Source organism: Manacus vitellinus, unplaced genomic scaffold (assembly GCF_001715985.3).
Source record: "Manacus vitellinus isolate BGI_N305 unplaced genomic scaffold, ASM171598v3 scaffold_2_pilon, whole genome shotgun sequence".
NCBI classification, from domain to species: Eukaryota; Metazoa; Chordata; class Aves; order Passeriformes; family Pipridae; genus Manacus; species Manacus vitellinus.
In genome coordinates this window covers 48265011-48283603 of record NW_021940208.1, presented here as the reverse complement: position 1 = coordinate 48283603, position 18593 = coordinate 48265011, and the positions used below count along the sequence as shown (strand labels likewise).

Here is an 18593-nt window from a genome sequence, read left to right as displayed (position 1 = left end):
TCTCTTGTAAAAGAGAGCAGTCTTCCTTCAAATTCTATTTCAGCAGTAATCTTGATACCAAGATCTTTAATTCAATTCATGAGAGGAAAAATTTTAAGCATATGAAGAACACAAACCAAAGCCCAGAATCTGACTGTCTGTCCTCCAAAGAGCTCCAAAGAGCATATATGACAAGCAGTTAGCTTAAAGGCTCTTCTAGCAATTAAAATATAGAACAAAAGAAAAAACAATTACATTCACATTAATTTAGTTGGCACATTCTTTGTACACAAGCAAGCAGGTCCCATGAAAGTTGTTAAACTTTAATTCTCAAGTCAGGTCATTAGACTCTTCTAATTGCAAAAGCATTTGTTATGTTGACAGGGTATCCCCAAAAACAACTGTCAAACTGAAAATTCTAGTACAGAAATTTCATACAAATTTAAGTACTAGCCTATATGTTGCTGGCTTCAGAATAAAAACAGAGCTACTTCTATTTTAAAAGAAAAAATATCAAATTAGGATTCACAGAAGTTTTTAACCTCTGCTGGAATCTCAAAAATTAATATTTTTGTCTGCACTGCTTCAGGAAAATAGCATTGCTCACTCCTGACCACTTGTTTTTTATATCCTTCAGTTTGGGAAAGCAAGCCTGCTCAAGTGGCCTAAAGCCAGCCCCCATCAAGGACTTGTTAAAAATAAAATGGTTAAAAACAGATGGTTACAAAATTCAAAATTCTGAAAAATAAAGAGCAGCAAAGAGCAGTTAACACTGCACAATTCATTAACAATCTCATGATAAAAGTAGAAAACCACAGATGATCCACAGACCGAAATGCTGACGAATGATCCGCTCGAAACAGCGGGAATCATGGAGAGGCCTGCTGCTCACACCCCCTGCACAGAGCGCCAAGCACTGCACACTGTGAGGTGGTGAGGTTTCAACTGGCAAGAGTAGAAGAGTTACAGAAAAAAAGAAAAGAGTCACTGTTGGAAGAGTCCCTGTGGTAAACAAAGTAAATCAGGATGTGAATGCTGCTGCCGCAAAGCACAGTTTGCAGCAGGAGTAAACTTCTGAAGGGGAATGTGAAGGTGGCCCTCCTACTGGGCTATCTAACTGCACCACATATTCAGCTATCTTTGTCTCAAGCCACAAGGGGACACAACTCACAAAGGCAGGAGCCCGCATCACACCAACTTAATAGCAAAAAGTAAACGCGGAAGTTCAAAAAGTGAGGCTTGTGTTTCTGACAGCAAAGTTAATAAAGCAAGCTTTGAATTTCCCCCTTTTTTTTCCTGATGGTGTCTTTTATACCACCTGATCAGAAACAAGATTTCTCATTCCTAGTCTTGACTTTTCCTTCTTTGAAATTTTAAGGCAGTTGTTTTTCTTTTGTAAAGCTTTGAATAATAATTCAGATTTTTGACAGTGCTGTATTTACTATACACTCTTGTCTGCAGCACAATCACAGGAGAACACAAGCAAAAATAAAATTATTAAAAAAGAATAACATGTCCTCTGCTATTTATCCTGGAGCAATGAAAATAAGTGTAACTCTAAACAACCCTGGTATTCAAAAACAGTTGTATGCTTTTTACAAACCCAAGCTTTGGAGCAAATTTTAATACACTATACCTAGAGGTTTAAGTGAGACAGACTTCTGGTTATTGTGCAATCCACCTACTGTGATTTATTTCACCATCTAAAGAATTTTCTAGATGCAAATAAACAAGGAATTATCTCTCCCCAAGTCTACAGGTTCGGTAAGGGTAGAATTAAAATGTAAAAGCTGCTGCTGCAAATCCCTCTGGCCCAGGCTTCGGGTATGCAGTCTTCCCACCCGGCACCCCTACTTTCTCCCTAATGCTTAGGCACCCCTTCATCTGTGACAGGGGTGCTCAGCTCCTCACGGGTGCTCCTGCCTCCTGGCCTAGCAGTAGATGGTAAGAGCAGTAACATCCTGCAAGGACACAAGAAGGTACTTTCACATTTGTTATTGTTTGAATAATAAACCAAAGGATCAGAAATCAGACTCCATATATGGCTTGTTAAACTGGGTTTATACCAGCTGTAATTCTCATACTGCTCCAAGACATCACAAATATTTAGCAGTTCCACATAAACTGAGAGACAGGTTTGGACTGTGGTATAGGTCAGAACTATTTTCTCTATGTTAAAATGATAAGCCAGCAGTAATAGCATTACATATTCAGCATCCCTTCTCAGAGTTCACACCTCCTGAGAAACTCCGTGCAGTTTACAACTCTAAGAAGTGGAACATAGGAATAACTCATATGCAAGCTTGTGTGTTCAGTTACCTGCACAATCCACAGAGTCAAAAGCACAAAAAGATGCTCAGGCCTCCTCTGTCTGTAAACTTTCCTCAGTCCAATTTAAAGATCTATCTCTTGAATTATGTAAGCAAGTTTAAGCAAGAGCCTAGGTAACTAAATGCAACTCAAATCTCTCAAAAAACACGTGTGCACATATGCACACAGATGCATGCTTGTGTAATTAGCTGTGCTAAACAAAGCTCCTAGTTTGGGGAGGGCCAGCTACGGGGATTAGATTTCTGAGCTCACAGCAGCAAGGGCCCGTGCAACACTCACAGTGCCCAGCAGCCACCCTGTATCACCCTCACAGGAGGCGGCAGCTCCGAACTGACTGCTGTTAGACAGCAATGCTGCATCAAAAAGGTGGAAAGGCCGAGGGCAATGACTGCTCCTGGAAGGGCACAAACCAGTGCCAATCCAACTCTAAACTGGTCTGACATCTGGCACAGGTGTTTTGTTTTTTGAACGGGTTGTATCCAAGTTCACAGGATGCCTGTTAGGAGCATTATATAAACTCAATTCAGGAAAAAGCTGACATTGCAGACATGGCCTTTGCTTCTGAAGCAACATTCCACAAGTAGGGCAAGCGTCACTGCCATGGAACAACACTGTATATCAGGCACTGAGTAAACAGTTGCTCAAGACCTCCTAGAATTCTTTCCAAAAGAAAAGTCTCACATTCATCATGAGTATATGTAAAATGTAGCATGATGGAAGTACAGGTAGTATGAAAAAGGATATTAGTTAGGCATCTTCTTGCCCCAGTTAGGCCAACAAAACAATTTTTTAAAAAAGCTAAGTTATCATGATCTCAACTTACATAAGCAAAAATAACCACCTAAAAAGGTGACCAGTTTCAACTGAAAATTATGTCTTCTACATTTAAATCTCAGTAGAGCAAAGCAAAAGTGAATCACCGAGACAATACTGTTTTCATTACACGAAATAAATATTTAAATACCTTTTTTCAAAGAAATCTCATTATTCTGAATGCAACATAGGTGTGAACATCGTGACTATAAAATATGTCATGGAGCAGATGTTGCAGAAAAGTTTCTCCACTGAACACATGCAAAAAAAGTAAAGAGCTATCAGAGGTAAACTAGAAGACTTCTGGGATTCCTCACAGTCCTAGATTTCCAATGACTAAGAAAAATTGACTTCTTTAGGCCCTTTTGAAACCTTTTGCCCAAAAATCAAATACAAGAGTCAACTGCCTATTTAAAAAAAATAAATCTCATTTTGGTTGTGGATTTACCATTATCAGACATAAAAAGTAGTTCTCTATAAATTTACCTTCCCAATACTTCAACCAGCTTGTGCCTTGGCTTTATTCTGCTGAACAGCTGAACTACTGAACATTGCATTAATACTCTTCTACTGGGCATTTCACTATGACCACATACAGTTCTACTACTGAGGTATTGAATAATGCCATTCCAGTACAATTACTTATTCAAATTGCTTGGTTCTTTGATTTGCTTTTTTTAAACCACTAGCTTATGGTAATGCAATTTTTGATGACATTGCATTTATTTTCTTGCTCTCATATATCCACAGTGGAGCATAAGACGTTACTTCTAAACAAGACACTGAACAGGGTCATTATTTAGAAAACTAATTTAATAAACAAGCAGATACAAAAGTGTTCCACAGGCATGAACAGAGAAAAAACTTATTACACTAGCACTATTTAACTAACAGTTTTGTTTTGTAATTCACAGCAATGCCTACTAACATCTGTGTCTGGTCACCAAAGAGACAGAGAATTTTAGCAGCTGTCAAGGGTAATATACGTTGACTCACTGCATTGAATTTCTTAGAAAATGAGCAGAACTTACAGAAAATGATGAGCCATCCTTTGAAACTGCAACTGGGTAAATTCCATCTCCTAGACGCACAGAGAGCTCCCAGCTCCTTCTCTTTGATTTAGCAATAGGAATTCTAAAAAAGAAATAGGCAGAAGAGTAATTTTTAACAGAGATTTCATGCTTCTCCCATTTTAACCAGAAGCACTTGCCTCACAGGATGGTCAAGAAGGATATAAAATACCATTAATCTATAGACACAGTTGGAGAGCATACTTGAAAAAAATATACTAAATACATTTCTTCTGTCAAACAGCATATAAGGAGAAATTACACTCTTACTTTCTTTCTAGATTTGCCTTGACACACTGGGTATGCTGATAAAGTTATAGGAGGCCCTTTAAAACAGCCAGCATTTGCTGCAGAATTAGCTCAAACAGGATGAAAAACAGATGAGAAAGTGGGTTGGCAGGAGAATAGCAACAGTGATAGATGGAGCAGTCTTCTTAAGGGTAAAATGTAATCACTATTTCTTTCCTCTAATTCTCAGTAAACCTTAATTAAAAGCCAATTACAGACAAAAGATTTAGCCAAACAAGTAATAAAGTAATTTAATACTTAATATACATTTTAAAGTATCTCATCCACAGAACCCTTCAAGCATACTGAAAAAATAATGATGTATCATCACAGACCACATGCAGGATAATACCTATTCCCACAGCATTCTGTGGCTGTACCAGTTATCAACTAATACAAGAAACCTGAATCTTTTCAACTTTAGCTTAAAGAAGCACACATCTGGCAGTCAAGAAATGAGACCCAAGTCTTCATTCTTGGAAATTCAGAGTGAAGCAAGCAATTTTCAGTTATTTTATTTAAATGTATATTTGTTTTCTGTTTCCTCATCCTAGCTTTTCCTCTCTTCCACTTTGCCATAAGAACTGGTGTCCAAAGGTATGCTACAACTTTTCTGATGAGTGGTCACCATATAATACCATCAGCAAGCATCATATATCCTAAAGAGAAGATGGGAAGGTGGAATTTAAGCTCTGATCAAACAAATACATGTTATTTTGGTATAGCTTTTTTTAAACACCGACTCTTACACATGTTTAGATTTTACTGAAAGTAATCAACAGGGATAAGTTCATCAGTTTTAGGTCTCTTCTAAGGATCATTTCTGCTATAATATTCATCTACTGTATATTTTAGAGCTTACTACCCCATTTTATTGCAGCCTTCAGAGTCTTAAAACTTGCAAACACATCTTTCTGTGTTATGTTACATGCATCCTCCTGAGGATTCAGGTGCCCAGTGAACCACATCTCCCCAAACAGAGTGCTCAAGTTCCCTGTAGAATCAACAGGGAGAAGCACCTGTGAGGCCTCCAGAAGCCAGAGAAGGGGAAATTATCTCCCAAAGCCAAGGAAAACACATTGACTTGCTAATAATTTCAACAATTATTTTAAGAGGGTTGGATTTTTAGACACCTGAAACTTAAGCAAGTACACGTTCAAGTAAACTAATCAGGCAAAGAGATTCCAAAAATTGTGCCTTTCGATGTGCCTGAAAAGGGGAAATGGAAACACTAAATATATCAGACACAAATAGATCCATACTTATCCTTGGTTACTCCTGGATCCAAGCCAAGTAAGGCCTAAACCAGATTTCACCTCTATCACTACCCAAAAAGTTCACAAAAACAAATATTGAAAATAACCTATTCCCATACTAATGATGCCAAGTGTTACCTTTCACATTTAATATACTGGCAATTGTCGAAACAACAAATCTGAGGCATTATCTATGGTTTATTGGGTGCAATGTCATTTCTCAGCACCTCATACTGAAATTCCTGTATGTCACCAAGACATTTAGACTGGCTGATAGGAAGCACGTTAGACACAGGAGTTCCTGAAGAAGAGGAAGAGGAATTTCCTGCACAGGTAGCAGGCAGCAAGCTGAAAGATGTTTTCATTGCACTTCCTGGTATCATACTGGCGCACCAGTAAGTAGGAATGCAGCAAGGTTTTGCCAGCACCTGTTTAAATTCTCCACGGCACTGCACTGCAACAACCAACAGGATTTAGTGGCTTATAGCAACTTTATATTTCTTGTACAAGAGATAAGACCTCATCTCACACCCAGTTTAGAAGATCTGCTTCACTGGTGGCATGAGATTCCTTATAGCCTTGCTGGCACGGCCCTGCTTCATATTGCATTTGACTGGAAGTGACCTCATGAATCTGGCTGCTGGCCATCAAAGGAAAGACAGTCTTGTTCTCCAGCAGGGATTATTTTTGTTCAGTCCTGTCTTGCTGAGCTTTGTCAAGTGTATCTCCAAACAGGATGCATGCCTCTTGAAAGGCATGACTATGATCACTGCTTAGCCTGGGTTTCAAACAGCCACATAATTCCTCTCTCTACAACACCGGTGGCCAGGAGGGCAAGGTCCAGAGCTGCATCTAACACCAAATACACAGCAAGTTGTACTTCCCTCCTGGAATTGCTAGATCCATTTGTACAGGGACATTTTTCAGCTTTGCTGATCAGCTTTGCCTATGTCTTTGTAAGTGTAATTTAAACTGGCTAGGACAGATACTTATATTAGCTGGTGACAATCCTACTTTTTCTTTGTTAAATCCAATTCCTCTCAAATAAATTATTTTGTAGTAGACTCCATTTTGATGGGATCTGGGGAGGAGGGGAGGTTCCTATAAGTAAGAATCTTAAAATCCAAAATTAAGAATCAATATTTAAGTTTCTTAGATATGAAAAGGAAGTCGTTCAAGTCTGTGAACTACTTTAGAAATGCAGAAGCTTCTGTCAGGCTAAGAAAGGGGCCTTCTGGTGGAGGGCTTTTTGTTGTTTTGTGGTGGGTTATTTTTAATGTCTGAGAAGTCCTAGGGCTTGGGAAATTACCTTTGTTCTTGTCTAGGGTTGCTTCCTTAGCTGAGAACTCTTCTAACTCCTCCACAGGGAAAACATCTGAACTCTGAATATATTTCACACTAGTTCACAGAAAACTCCTCAAACTTCTGGTTGTTTTCAAAAATGTAGAACTTTTAAAATTCTACATATTGGGCTGAAATGTGACATATTCTGTTTACAGTAAAAAGCCCACCAAAACTACTGCAAATAAAAATAACGTAATTTTTGCCATCATAAAAGACAAAAAAAGGTAAGGCACTTCTGCTCCAACCCTAGGTTCAGAATCCACACAGTATGTCTTTCACAGCGTTCAACATGCCCTCCCTTTTTTCTCCCAGTTTGGGCAAATGACACATCATCCAAAAAATTACTTTATTCACACATAAAGATCACCGGTTGCAGGAAGAAATACACGTTACGCAGCAAGATGAGTGCCAGGTGAATGGGAAGCAAGACCATGGAGAACTGTGCACTGCTGTCCCTTGCCAGGAGCACTGCACACAAAGGGACAGAGAGAGCAAAGGCAGCACTGCAGCCACAACAACAGGAGATGGGTGGAGAAGGGTGTTATAACTCCTTCCATACAAAATGGGCGGTTCTGAACTACTCTACTGCAAATTGCCTTCTAAAGGGAAGTATCACAAGCAATAGGAGCCCAGATGAGGAGTACAGTGATGGCTTGGCTTTAAGTCATAAAGGCTGTACTCCAAAGCACTGAAGTTACAAAAACTTGTAAACAGTGCCACAAGAAAAAGAGCACCGTTTTAATGATTAGTTATTTATTTTCAACCCCTATCACTGTTTGTTCAACTAGAGATAATGTCATGGTTCCATAAATTATTTCATACGTTACACAGCGTATTATGTCCCTTTTACCCCCAACTGCCATGTGCAAGACTGGGAGATCCCTTTATAATAACGCAGAAATCATAGCTCTGGCTTTCTTTGCAAGTTTTCAGTGAGGAAAGCAGACAACTGCTAAAAATTTTAGATCAACACACACTTACCGTGCTTATGGAAAACAGCCACTAATTAAACTATTCTAGTCAAAAACAAATAATGAAAGAAAACAGACATTCACAAAAGCAAATCAAATAATAACTCTGCCCTGGCCATTGTGATTGTCAACAACCAACTGGATAGAAGGAACTCCATAAAAACTACAATTTTCTGCACTTTGTGACAAATAAACTCCCCTCTCCTGATTACCGCTGATGATGTAATGAGCTATGATAAAAGTCACCAGCTCCTAAAGGGTCAGAAAATTGCATATAGATTTTTTCACTTCCAATTCAAAATATGTGTTCTAATGCTGAGGGGAAAAACACTTACAAATTCTCTCTACTTCTGATATTTTTGCTGCATAATACTTTACATAAACAGAGAAATCTCAAACTACCATAACAAATCCTCCCGTTATGAAAGATTATAAGTGCTTGAAAACCACATTATATGACACTCTATAAAGCTGTTTTTCAATTGTGCAATTACCTATTCAGCAGTTAAATAAAAGTGAAATATTGACTTAAAACAATGTTAATGGTCAAAGAATCATTAAGAAATCCTTCATCATAACTTTCACAGCAGGTGGCCTGTAAAATGATCAAGAATAATGTGCTGGATTCTGTAGCCACCAAGGTCAGTTTCTGCATACAAATCTTGCAGGGGGAGAAAAAAAGACCTTCAGAAAGTGGGCCATTCATCTGAACCAAGTTCAGAGAATTTCCAGCACTGTGAAAAGATATGTTATGCAAGCACATAGATGTATTCAGTGGGGGTAGACTGAACCAGCTACATGGAGACTACAAAGGAGCCCTCCCATGGCTCATGAATAAGTCGAGGAAATGATCAGAAAAAAATGCAGAGATGTTTAGACAGATGGCCCACTTAAAATGCCTGGGACAGGGCATAAGCAATTTTAATGAAACTTTAGATCTACCATATAAAATGTTTCTTATTTTCCCTGCCCTTCCCCATAGCCCTCCCCCCAAGGAAAAAAAAAAAAATCAAGAAAGGCAAATAGAAATTTAACAACTCAAACAAGAGCCTATCTTGTGATGTAAAAAAAAGGGAAAAAGGATCGTAAATTTCACACTTTTGAGTATTATTGGTTTAATAAGTTCATATACAAAGAAATATCCTTCACAGAACCTTCAACTATCAGATGAATATAAAAGCAGGGAATGGATAGATTAAAAGAATTCTAAACAGAAGTGTACTGCCAAACAAAACACAAATCTAAGCTTTAGTATCTGAGTACTTTCAACACTTTCCAACATAAAAGTTCATCGTCACACAGAAAAGATAAAAGCAGCACTTTCACAGGATTATTTTAAGAACCAAAAATTATGTGAAAGGAACCTAAGAATCTAGGTATATTTTATTCAGCAATTTGAAGTATTTTCTATATCTATTCACACCCATTCTCTACATATATTCAGATTGATTCATGTATACATATCATGTGCACTTTTACATAAAAATAGGTTTTCCTTCTTCTTACTTTATATGTGCATATGTATACATATACCCCTTTCACTGTGAATATGAAAATATACCATCATTAGACTAAATTATAGTTCTGCATATGTCATACAAAATAATAACCTCTCCTAGCCTGTGTGCCAGCTGATCAGACAAAGGCTGAAAGAATTACTCAATGGTTATGTCAAAAAGGTTTTACATTACATTTTCTTACATATCACATTTAGATCAATAACAAATATGCACATTTATAGCCACATATTCTATTTGAATAGTGACCACAGGAAAAAAATTAAATTACATGGAAGGTAAACTATAAAATAAAAAGTGCTGCTTTAAAAGGATGCTATGGAGTGCACCGTGCTTTGATTCAAAACGGTGTGCATCTGGATGCTCCCTTTTCCTTTAACAGAAGCTTTTTGAGCCATCTGCATTGACATATAAGAGCCCTCAGTCCAGCGCCCAACGAAAACCTCCAGTGCCTTTACTAGTGAACCCCAGATCAAAGCTAAAGAAACAGCTAAGCTAGATCTTATAAATCTAGAGTGAATTTAACTACCCAGATCATCATTTAACCAAAAAGTAACCCTGCAGACGTGATCACTGACTAACTCTCTTCCACTCTGAAGGTCTCTAAGCAAGCAGGGGTTGGGTCCTGTAAAGAGAGACACCCTAACCCAAATGCTTTGCAGCCAGCATCCTCAGCAGCCTGGCAGGGGGAAGGAACTAGAGGCTTCTCTGACAAAGCTGTCCCCACAGTTTTAAGGAGAAATTATCCTCCAAATATACAGGCAAATAACAATTCTAAGCCTCTTGAAAAACCTTCCATGGCTCTTTTAGTTTTAAATCTATCAGGTAAAGGAAGTAGGATTGCTTTTGTTGCCAGTCTTGCTATTAAAAAAAAACAAAGTATGTTTGCAGAGCATTATGTCCAGAGAATGAAAGAATGGGGCTATCAGCCTCCATCAGCCTCCTCCTATCTTTCAAGAGAAAGAGCCAGGGCCCAGGTAAGTACTTCCTACCTGCAGATGGTAGGAAGGAATGGGAGATTCATGGAGACTGAGAGAACGCAGTTTTGCAGGCTGATGAGGCATCCTCTGGGACAAAGAGTTTTGGCACTTGGTCCTATGACAGGAAATTTCTATGCACTTTGCATTTAACAAACTCAATGAAACACACAGTAATCCTGGGAGCTGCATGTACAGCCCAAGACCTCTCAGTTTCAGAGAAGAGTCAGACTGTCCAGTCCTTCAGCAGATGACAGCATACCTTGAAAACTGCAAATAAATAAATGTAAAACATATCTGAAACTGATTTCCTCTCTTATAACATGTCAGAGCCTACTCTAGTATTTGGTTTCTCTTGGAAAAAGAAAACATCACAAGCATTAATGCTGGATAAGAGATGCTGCTCCTTATCTCGTTGCAAGCATTTGTGAAAGGAGAAGCAAGAAAGACTCAACTCGTGTTCAGAAGTACAGAGAAAAGACATTTATTTTTCAAATAATTTACAAGTCTGTGCTTCTAACCTGTTTTTTCAAACCATCTTTCCTAAATCAGCAAAAGCATTTACCAAAGGAGGAACTACTTGCAAGCAGGTGTTTTTAATCAGATCAGTCAACAATATTGACTTTTGCGTGCTGACAAATGTTATGGAGAGAAAAGTATAAAAATCTGTTCATCGTCAAAAAAAGTTTGGGCTATTTCTCTTCCATTAAAGCATTTAATTTCAAAACTTTGGTTTTTTTATAAAACTTTTTTTTTTATTAAGGGAGAACTTTGGGCAGTTGGGAAAACTACAAACAATATAGTCCATAAAAGGAAAACAACAAGCTCCTTTTCCCATACAAATTTTCCTTTATTTCCTTGAGCAGAGAAACTTATTAATCCTCTTATTGTGCAGATATTTAGGAATAGCCTTACAGTAATTCTCTCACCTCCTTTTTATGCACAAAGAGCTTCAGAACAAATCACTGTGAGGCAGTAGGGAGGACCAGAGTTCTTCTGTTAGCATCATCCAGTAGCAGTTATATTCTTCTATATACATGATGGTATTAGGATGTAGCTGCTTGCTGGGCGGCCTGTTTCCTGCACCTCCATTCAAAAAATGGCTATGCCCAGTAATAACATGTTATTTTTCACTTTGCATTAAGTTTAGAATACTACAGGTTTCCCGTCCACCTAATAAATAAGCACAAGGAAACTCTATAAACTACTAATATGAAAATGGAGGTGAAAATATTAAAAATTACCTATAGATTTGATAGGGAAATAACCCAGTTATACTTCTACACATAAGACTACTTTCCATACTATTTTTGAAACATACATATTTCCATACATATTTTTGAAACGTCCAGGCAAGCTTTGTGCTAGGCTTGCTGTGCTCATCCCAGCAGTGAAATCTGCCCAATTTGTAGCATACTAATCTCAAACTAAATTTCCACTTATGGCTGTAAACCTGAATCAAAACACATCTACTGCTTTAATCTGTCATCCCTTTTGTTAGAAGCTAGAAATTCAGTTATTCACTCACTTGTGTAGTAAAAGTTCTGGAGAGTATAACTCAGAAGTGACAGGACAAAATACAGTGGCTGAGCCTTTTGCCTCATATCAGGAGTAGTTCTCAAGGGAAATTATCCCAATCATCTGCACTTAGATGGATCACACTGCAGAACAGTCTTGGGATACGTGAACTAGGTTCCTCCCTGATGCATAGAAAGGCACAAGTCAGGCTCTAGAACTGCACCCAATACAGTCCAGTCACAAATGGGCATTCAGTTCACAGGACTGGACTAGAACTAATCAAAAGTCAAATACAAACAGTGAGAGTATAAGCTCCTCATGATGAACTAGAAAATCACTTGAAATGGTACACTCTCTAATGACAGATAGATTAATTATTTAAGAATACTTAATTCACTTGAAGAGATTTTGATCTTCATGACCATTTCTGCAATTTCATTCCCTCAAAACCGTAAGTTCAGTATTTAGTTTAGATATTGGGCCATAGTTAAAAAAACTCTGACACTTAAATTGAAGCTCAAACCCCCTTATTTAGTTGCCCCAGTAAAAAATATATGTTAAGTGCTTAACACCTACCTGCTCCTCTCAGTCGAAAGTAATGAAAATACTGCACAGTGCCACACATTTGAAAAATCATTCTGCTCATTTGGAGGAGAAAATACATATATTAGAATCAAATTTAAAACTTCCATTTTGAAAAAATCATGGCCTGACATACCAGTGTTGCCTATATCCTATTAGATAATATCATCTTCTTGAACAGATCACCATTTCTCCAACTATCAGTAGTTTAAAAAGTTAATCCCTAAAAAACACATTAACCTATCTCTTTCTTATTCAGAGATACACATGTGACCCACAGACATCACAGCTAGCATGAGAGGCAGTAACATCAGACTCAAATGCAGTGTTTCTTTAAAGAACAAAGTTTTTAAGACACAATACAGTGAAATTTTTCATTATCTGCTCAACTTACTAAAGGAAGCATCAGAGCAGGAGTGAGACATATCTACTACAGTAAAGGGAAAAGGAAAGACATCATAATAAGGTCACCTCTAAAGAAATTTGACAACAGCACTGAGAGTAAAAACATTGGTCTTCAAGGCCCATGAGGAACACAGTGCACAAACTAATGAAAAATTAGCTAACATTAGCTAACCAAAATAAAAAAACCAACCTGTCTTAAGCCAAACTGAAAATATCTTTTTAGAGAACACCGCCTCCAAGTGTCTTTGAGGGTTTTTTTTAAGAACTGTGTACTAAATGCTGTCTTTCCTGTGCTTACCAGTTTCATTTAGGTCTCCTACCTAAGCTGTATTATAGCCCTCTTTTGATCTGTCAGCCTCCTTGGAACTAACCAGATTATACTTCCAGAAGTATGGAATTTCTGCTACACTTTGTAGTACTCATGATTTACCCTGGTCTCTCTAAAGCCTATCACATATGCAATATCCCAAAGGTCGTTGTTTAAAAAAGAATTCCACTTTTTTTTTCTGGGCATCTTGGAAAACAAAATGCTTGCACCAGGTTTCAGAAGAGTTCCAAAGTATTGTAAAAGTTCATCCATCACACAGAGCTTACCATCTCTCACAAATTTGTTGCAGCAGAACCAAGAGTCCATCCAAGAACTTAACCATCTCACGTCAATAAAATCGGTTTTGTAATAGAGCTGTATTAACCACATTTGTCCTGTATTTTTAAAATACACCTTCAGAAGTAGTGTGGCATCTGAGGGAGGATACCTTAGGAAGACTTTCAGAACTGGTTTTCACAACTTTGCCTTCAGCCCCAGTCCTTCCTTTGCATTCTCTTGCTGAGGGAATCCACACACAGCAGCCATGTTCTCTCTAAACCCAAAGTCTCCTTGTTCATACCTGACATAATTTCTCGAAAATGCAAATGACTGCAGCCCATCTTGGGTCTTCCTGTGTGAGACAAACCGGCCTTGTGTGCTGATTTTGGCCGGGGTAGAGTTCATTTTCTTCATAGTTGGTGTCTGGGGTTAAATCATGAAAGTCCTTGTCTCTGAAAAGCTGTTCTCCATCCTTTACAGGCCTTGAGCGCAACAATTTCTCACTGTAATCCAACTTTTTCAAACCGTTAGGCAGCAAAATGCCATCAGCTCTTACTAACCCTTGCTTCTGGGAAGACACACACAAATGACTGAAAGCTAAGGAAGTTGAAGAGAAGTGAGCTGTGGAAAGGTGCTGCAATACCCAATGTAACGAGACCGAAGCTTAAATGGCCATAAGACTACCAGGAGTTTGGAAATCACTAGAGTAGAGGTTCAGTCTATTCACTCAGAAAGCTTCACCTAAATACAGATCAAAGAGGGGGGGGGAAAACAAAATCACAGCTAGTAGAGGAATAATGCTGACAATATTAGTAAGTACCTTAAAATGATTGTCATTTGCCTGAGGAGACAAGCAACAAAAAAAAAAAGGCTTTGCTGCAGGGAAGGGAGCAGAGGACAACACAGAATTTAAAGAAAAGTGGCCTCACTAGTTCAAGGAAACAAACAGGGAAAAGCTGTCAATTCATGGCATCTCCCTTGTCTAAGGACATTAACAACCAGGTGCAGCCAGGTAAGGACCTGCTTTAAATTTCACTGTCTGGTTGAAAAACAGGCAGAAGGGCCTGGATAAAATCATTACTGTGTGATGAAGGTGTGTCACCGTCCCTGCTACCATTAATGGCAGAGAGAGGAGACTCAGAAACACATACTAGAGCACTTGGGTAAAGACAGAAGCTTAAAGCCTAGGAACCAAAATTTTTTTGAAGTGTTTTTTAAATCTAGAATTCAATATGCAAATAACTTATTTGTATCATCTCACTACTAACTGCAGCAAGATTAATTTTACTAAGCACCACAGAGAAACGTGTCATCATCTCCTTTCTAGTCACAGGGTAAACATCCCTGATTTCAAAAGAACCAGGTCCTGTGCTGTTCTTTCCTGCCCAGTCTTTCTCACACTACAGGCTTTGAAGATACATGTTAAAGGGAAGCCACAACCAAAACAAACTCCAAGCACCACATCTAATTACACGGAAAAGTAAACTACTAAAGAAGGATCTGTGAGAGATATTAAAGAATCATCCATAATCATAAAAGGAAAAGTCATCTGAGCAGTCTCAACACAGATCCAGGGAAAAATATCCAGGTCTTTGAATACTTACCATGAAACAACAGAAATTGGGGTATTTTTTACTTAAGGCACCATCTACCCCAAGTATCCCAGCAAAAACATGATGACATATCCATGCAGTTTTCCATTGAAGATTCAAAATACCACCAGGCTACAAAGGTAAAAATATAGAGTACCTAAGGTGGAACAAAGAGGGCTACCTCAAATACAGGTAGCAGATGTCTGATTTTGAGTTATGCAAATATCAGGTATGAGATTCAACTCCAAGATAGCGAAAAATGACACAAGTACTCAAGTACTCTCAAGTACTTCTCCCACTAGAAATACAAAAATCTACATTGCCACAAAGTAAACAAGCCTGTGGTCTTACATATAAAGAAATGAAAAATATTAATTTTCTTTATTATTGCTTCATAATGAACATACCAGGAAATATCCTAAAAAGAAAGCAAAGAAAGACCTCCAAGACTTCTGAGAAAAAGGCAGGGCTTCTTTTTCTCATGAAAATATCTGTTCAATATTTTCACTTAAACACCAACACACATACTAAAACATACAGAAGAGACTCACCTCTCTGAAAGATGAAAATAAAGAAGTCTTAGCTCAATCTTGTATGTTTACACTTTTAATCTTACCCTTAAACAAGACTGAATAATTGAGCATAACCGCGCTGAAGGTTCAGCTTCTACACTGGCATATCTAATTTCAAGTCAACAGCTCTTTTACTTAAAATATGTTAGATAAAAAGGTAATATGCTCTCTGTAAGAGTTCCCTGGAGGCTAGAAGAACCAATAAATTAACTATTACCACATGTTTGGCTCCTCTTGGCAAAATTCAGTAACAAGACACTGCCAAACCTCTTTTGGCGGGTAATAATATTTGGTAGCTTATAGTACAACTTGGGAAAAAAACGGACAGAAAACTTGGAAATTAATAGAAGAAACTGCATTTTTATTCTTGTATAGTTAGCTATACGTTGTTGGAAGAAATACTGTAACAAAGTCAACTCTACTGGTCTGATCTGTAACAAATATCTGGTTTCTCAGGAAGAGCTGTATCAAATGCAAACTCAACGACTCCAGCTAGTACAGCAATCAAATATTCTGCATTTGAATTTTTTAAACAATGATAGATATGTACAATCTACTTTGCAAATAGGAAGGTTTACAAAATTAGTATTTCGAAGTATTAAAATGCATATTACTAGTGCTTTGATTATAGTGGGTTCATTTCATTATAAATGAGCAAAGTCTGGGCTTATTTGCAATGCCATGTTCTTAGGTTTTATTTATGCTAAAATTAAATGCTTCCCTCCATTCACTCCATATCTTTTATACCTACATAATTGAGACTGGAACATGTTCCATAATTGGAATGGAACACACTAAAAGCCTTTAACACTACACCTCTAATTATAGTTATAGACTGGGTATTTTAAGGACATATATTACATACTTTTTTTAAAATTCCAACTAAACAGGTGAGGGTGAACCTAGCTGGTCCTAGTCCTTTACCAAGATAAGCAGGACTTGCTCTGTAACATCAAAGTTAAAAGAAGTCAATGCTTTTTCAGGTATGAAAATGTCTATTTTATTTTATTTTTGTAATCATCTATGACAACACAAATTCATTATTATTCTCTCTTCCAATAAAATGGATATAGCCTGTTGTTCATGCCATGATGGTTTGCATGTAGAGGACACTTAAGAATTCCACATTTCTTTAATCAACTGCATCACCCCAGTAAATTCTAATTTTGATATACAAAAAAGTACTTATTATTCAGCTTACAGTTTCCACACACATCTGGCAAGTAGTATGAAGTAGGTTGACATGTATAGGCCAGACATTTCACTTCTTAAAGTCATGTTATTGCCTGGTTAATCTTATATTTCCATTAATTTGATATAAGCACTTACAGGTAAAAATAATCCTAAAGTGTAGGTCTAAAGATTATAATATAAGCTTCTGGAAGGTTTTATCAGAGGAAATGTATTTTTTTGTCACTCTGTGGAAGCTTCCCTCATTCAGACATTTGGGATTTTATTACAAATCTTCTCTTACTGTATTCATCTCCTGATTTCTTATTTTATAAGTAAGGCAATTTCTATGAAGACTTGACACTGAAATCAGAGACTTCATTACCCCCCAAAATATATCCACAGTTTAAAGCATTTAAGAGGGTTAAACAAAATGCAAACATTTAATGCAACATTAAGCATGCGAAATAAAAACTTGATTGCCTAAAGAAAGCATGCTATGCTGTTACCCTGGTGACAGGTTAAAAAAGGATTGTGAGCTGAATGGCTGTATGATATGAAATTAAAATGTTTCACACTGAACAATCCAAAATGAATTGGGAAAGGTTAGAGCAGAGGAGAGAGAAATCAATTCTCCAATGGCAATGGTGAATGGAAGTGAAGTCTGAATAGGATTTGCCAGTGGGGTGCAACAGCTGCCAAATATCCTGCAGCCAAAGAATTACAATAATACTGATGAAGTGTGCAAGAGCTTTTGGAATCATTGCAGGGAACAGAGAAATACTCCTGCAATAATGAGGCCATTCTGTGTCCCATCCCACTTTTGCAGTTGAATCAAAGGAGAAAGAAACGGTTGAAAATTGTAATACTCAACAACAAAGGTATAAATGAATTACCTATCCCTTCAATCAATACCTTGAATTTAACTACAGCCTTTGTGAATCATGAATGAAGCAAGCATGCTAAAAAATGGACAAATCAAAACACATACATGTAAAAGTATGCAGACAATATTGAATAAGAGACTCTCTTATCATATATTTTGTTGACAACATTTCTACAGCTACAGCATCCAGAATAAGCTATACACTACACAAACAAACAGCAGGACACAATCAGTGCCTCAAGGAATTACACAAGGTAAGGTGCTGATGGTCATGCTTATCTTTATGTTAATCCTAGGAAAGAAACATCAGCAAATATTCTCATGGGATGCAGTTTCTCATGCATTTCCTGAGCTTAGAGACCCCAAAAGTCATGAAAAACTTTGCCTTTCCATAAAATCCTCCTACACAACTTAATTTTTGCCCTTTGAAACTCCAAATAAAACATACAGAAGGAGATGAAAATCTATGCTAAAAATAGCTGTAAAATGACCAGGGAGCACATGGCAATTAGCACACACCTTGTTTGTCCTACATTTTCATGCATATACTTTTCACACACAGACAAATATTAAAGAACAGGTTTCGGAGTTGTAAACCTGCAGGAGAGGAAATAATTGTTGGGTTTATAGGAGGCATCAAAATAAATGAAATAGAGAGAGGTCTCCTAAAGAGAGGATCTTGCAAAAGAGGCCATAAGAAAAGCACGGATGAGAAAAAGGATGGATCCACAACTAA

At 37.6% G+C, this 18593-nt stretch overlaps 1 protein-coding gene across 1 annotated transcript in view; it reads right to left on the bottom strand.

Annotated features, from left to right (window-relative positions):
* PCCA (propionyl-CoA carboxylase subunit alpha) overlaps window positions 1-18593 on the bottom strand; it is a 270550-nt gene that overhangs the window by 106907 nt on the left and 145050 nt on the right. Inside the window, exon 18 of the mRNA XM_029960846.1 lies at window positions 4155-4257. Within this exon, the coding sequence (XP_029816706.1) occupies window positions 4155-4257 (103 nt within the window). The remainder of the gene's footprint in view (window positions 1-4154; window positions 4258-18593) is intronic.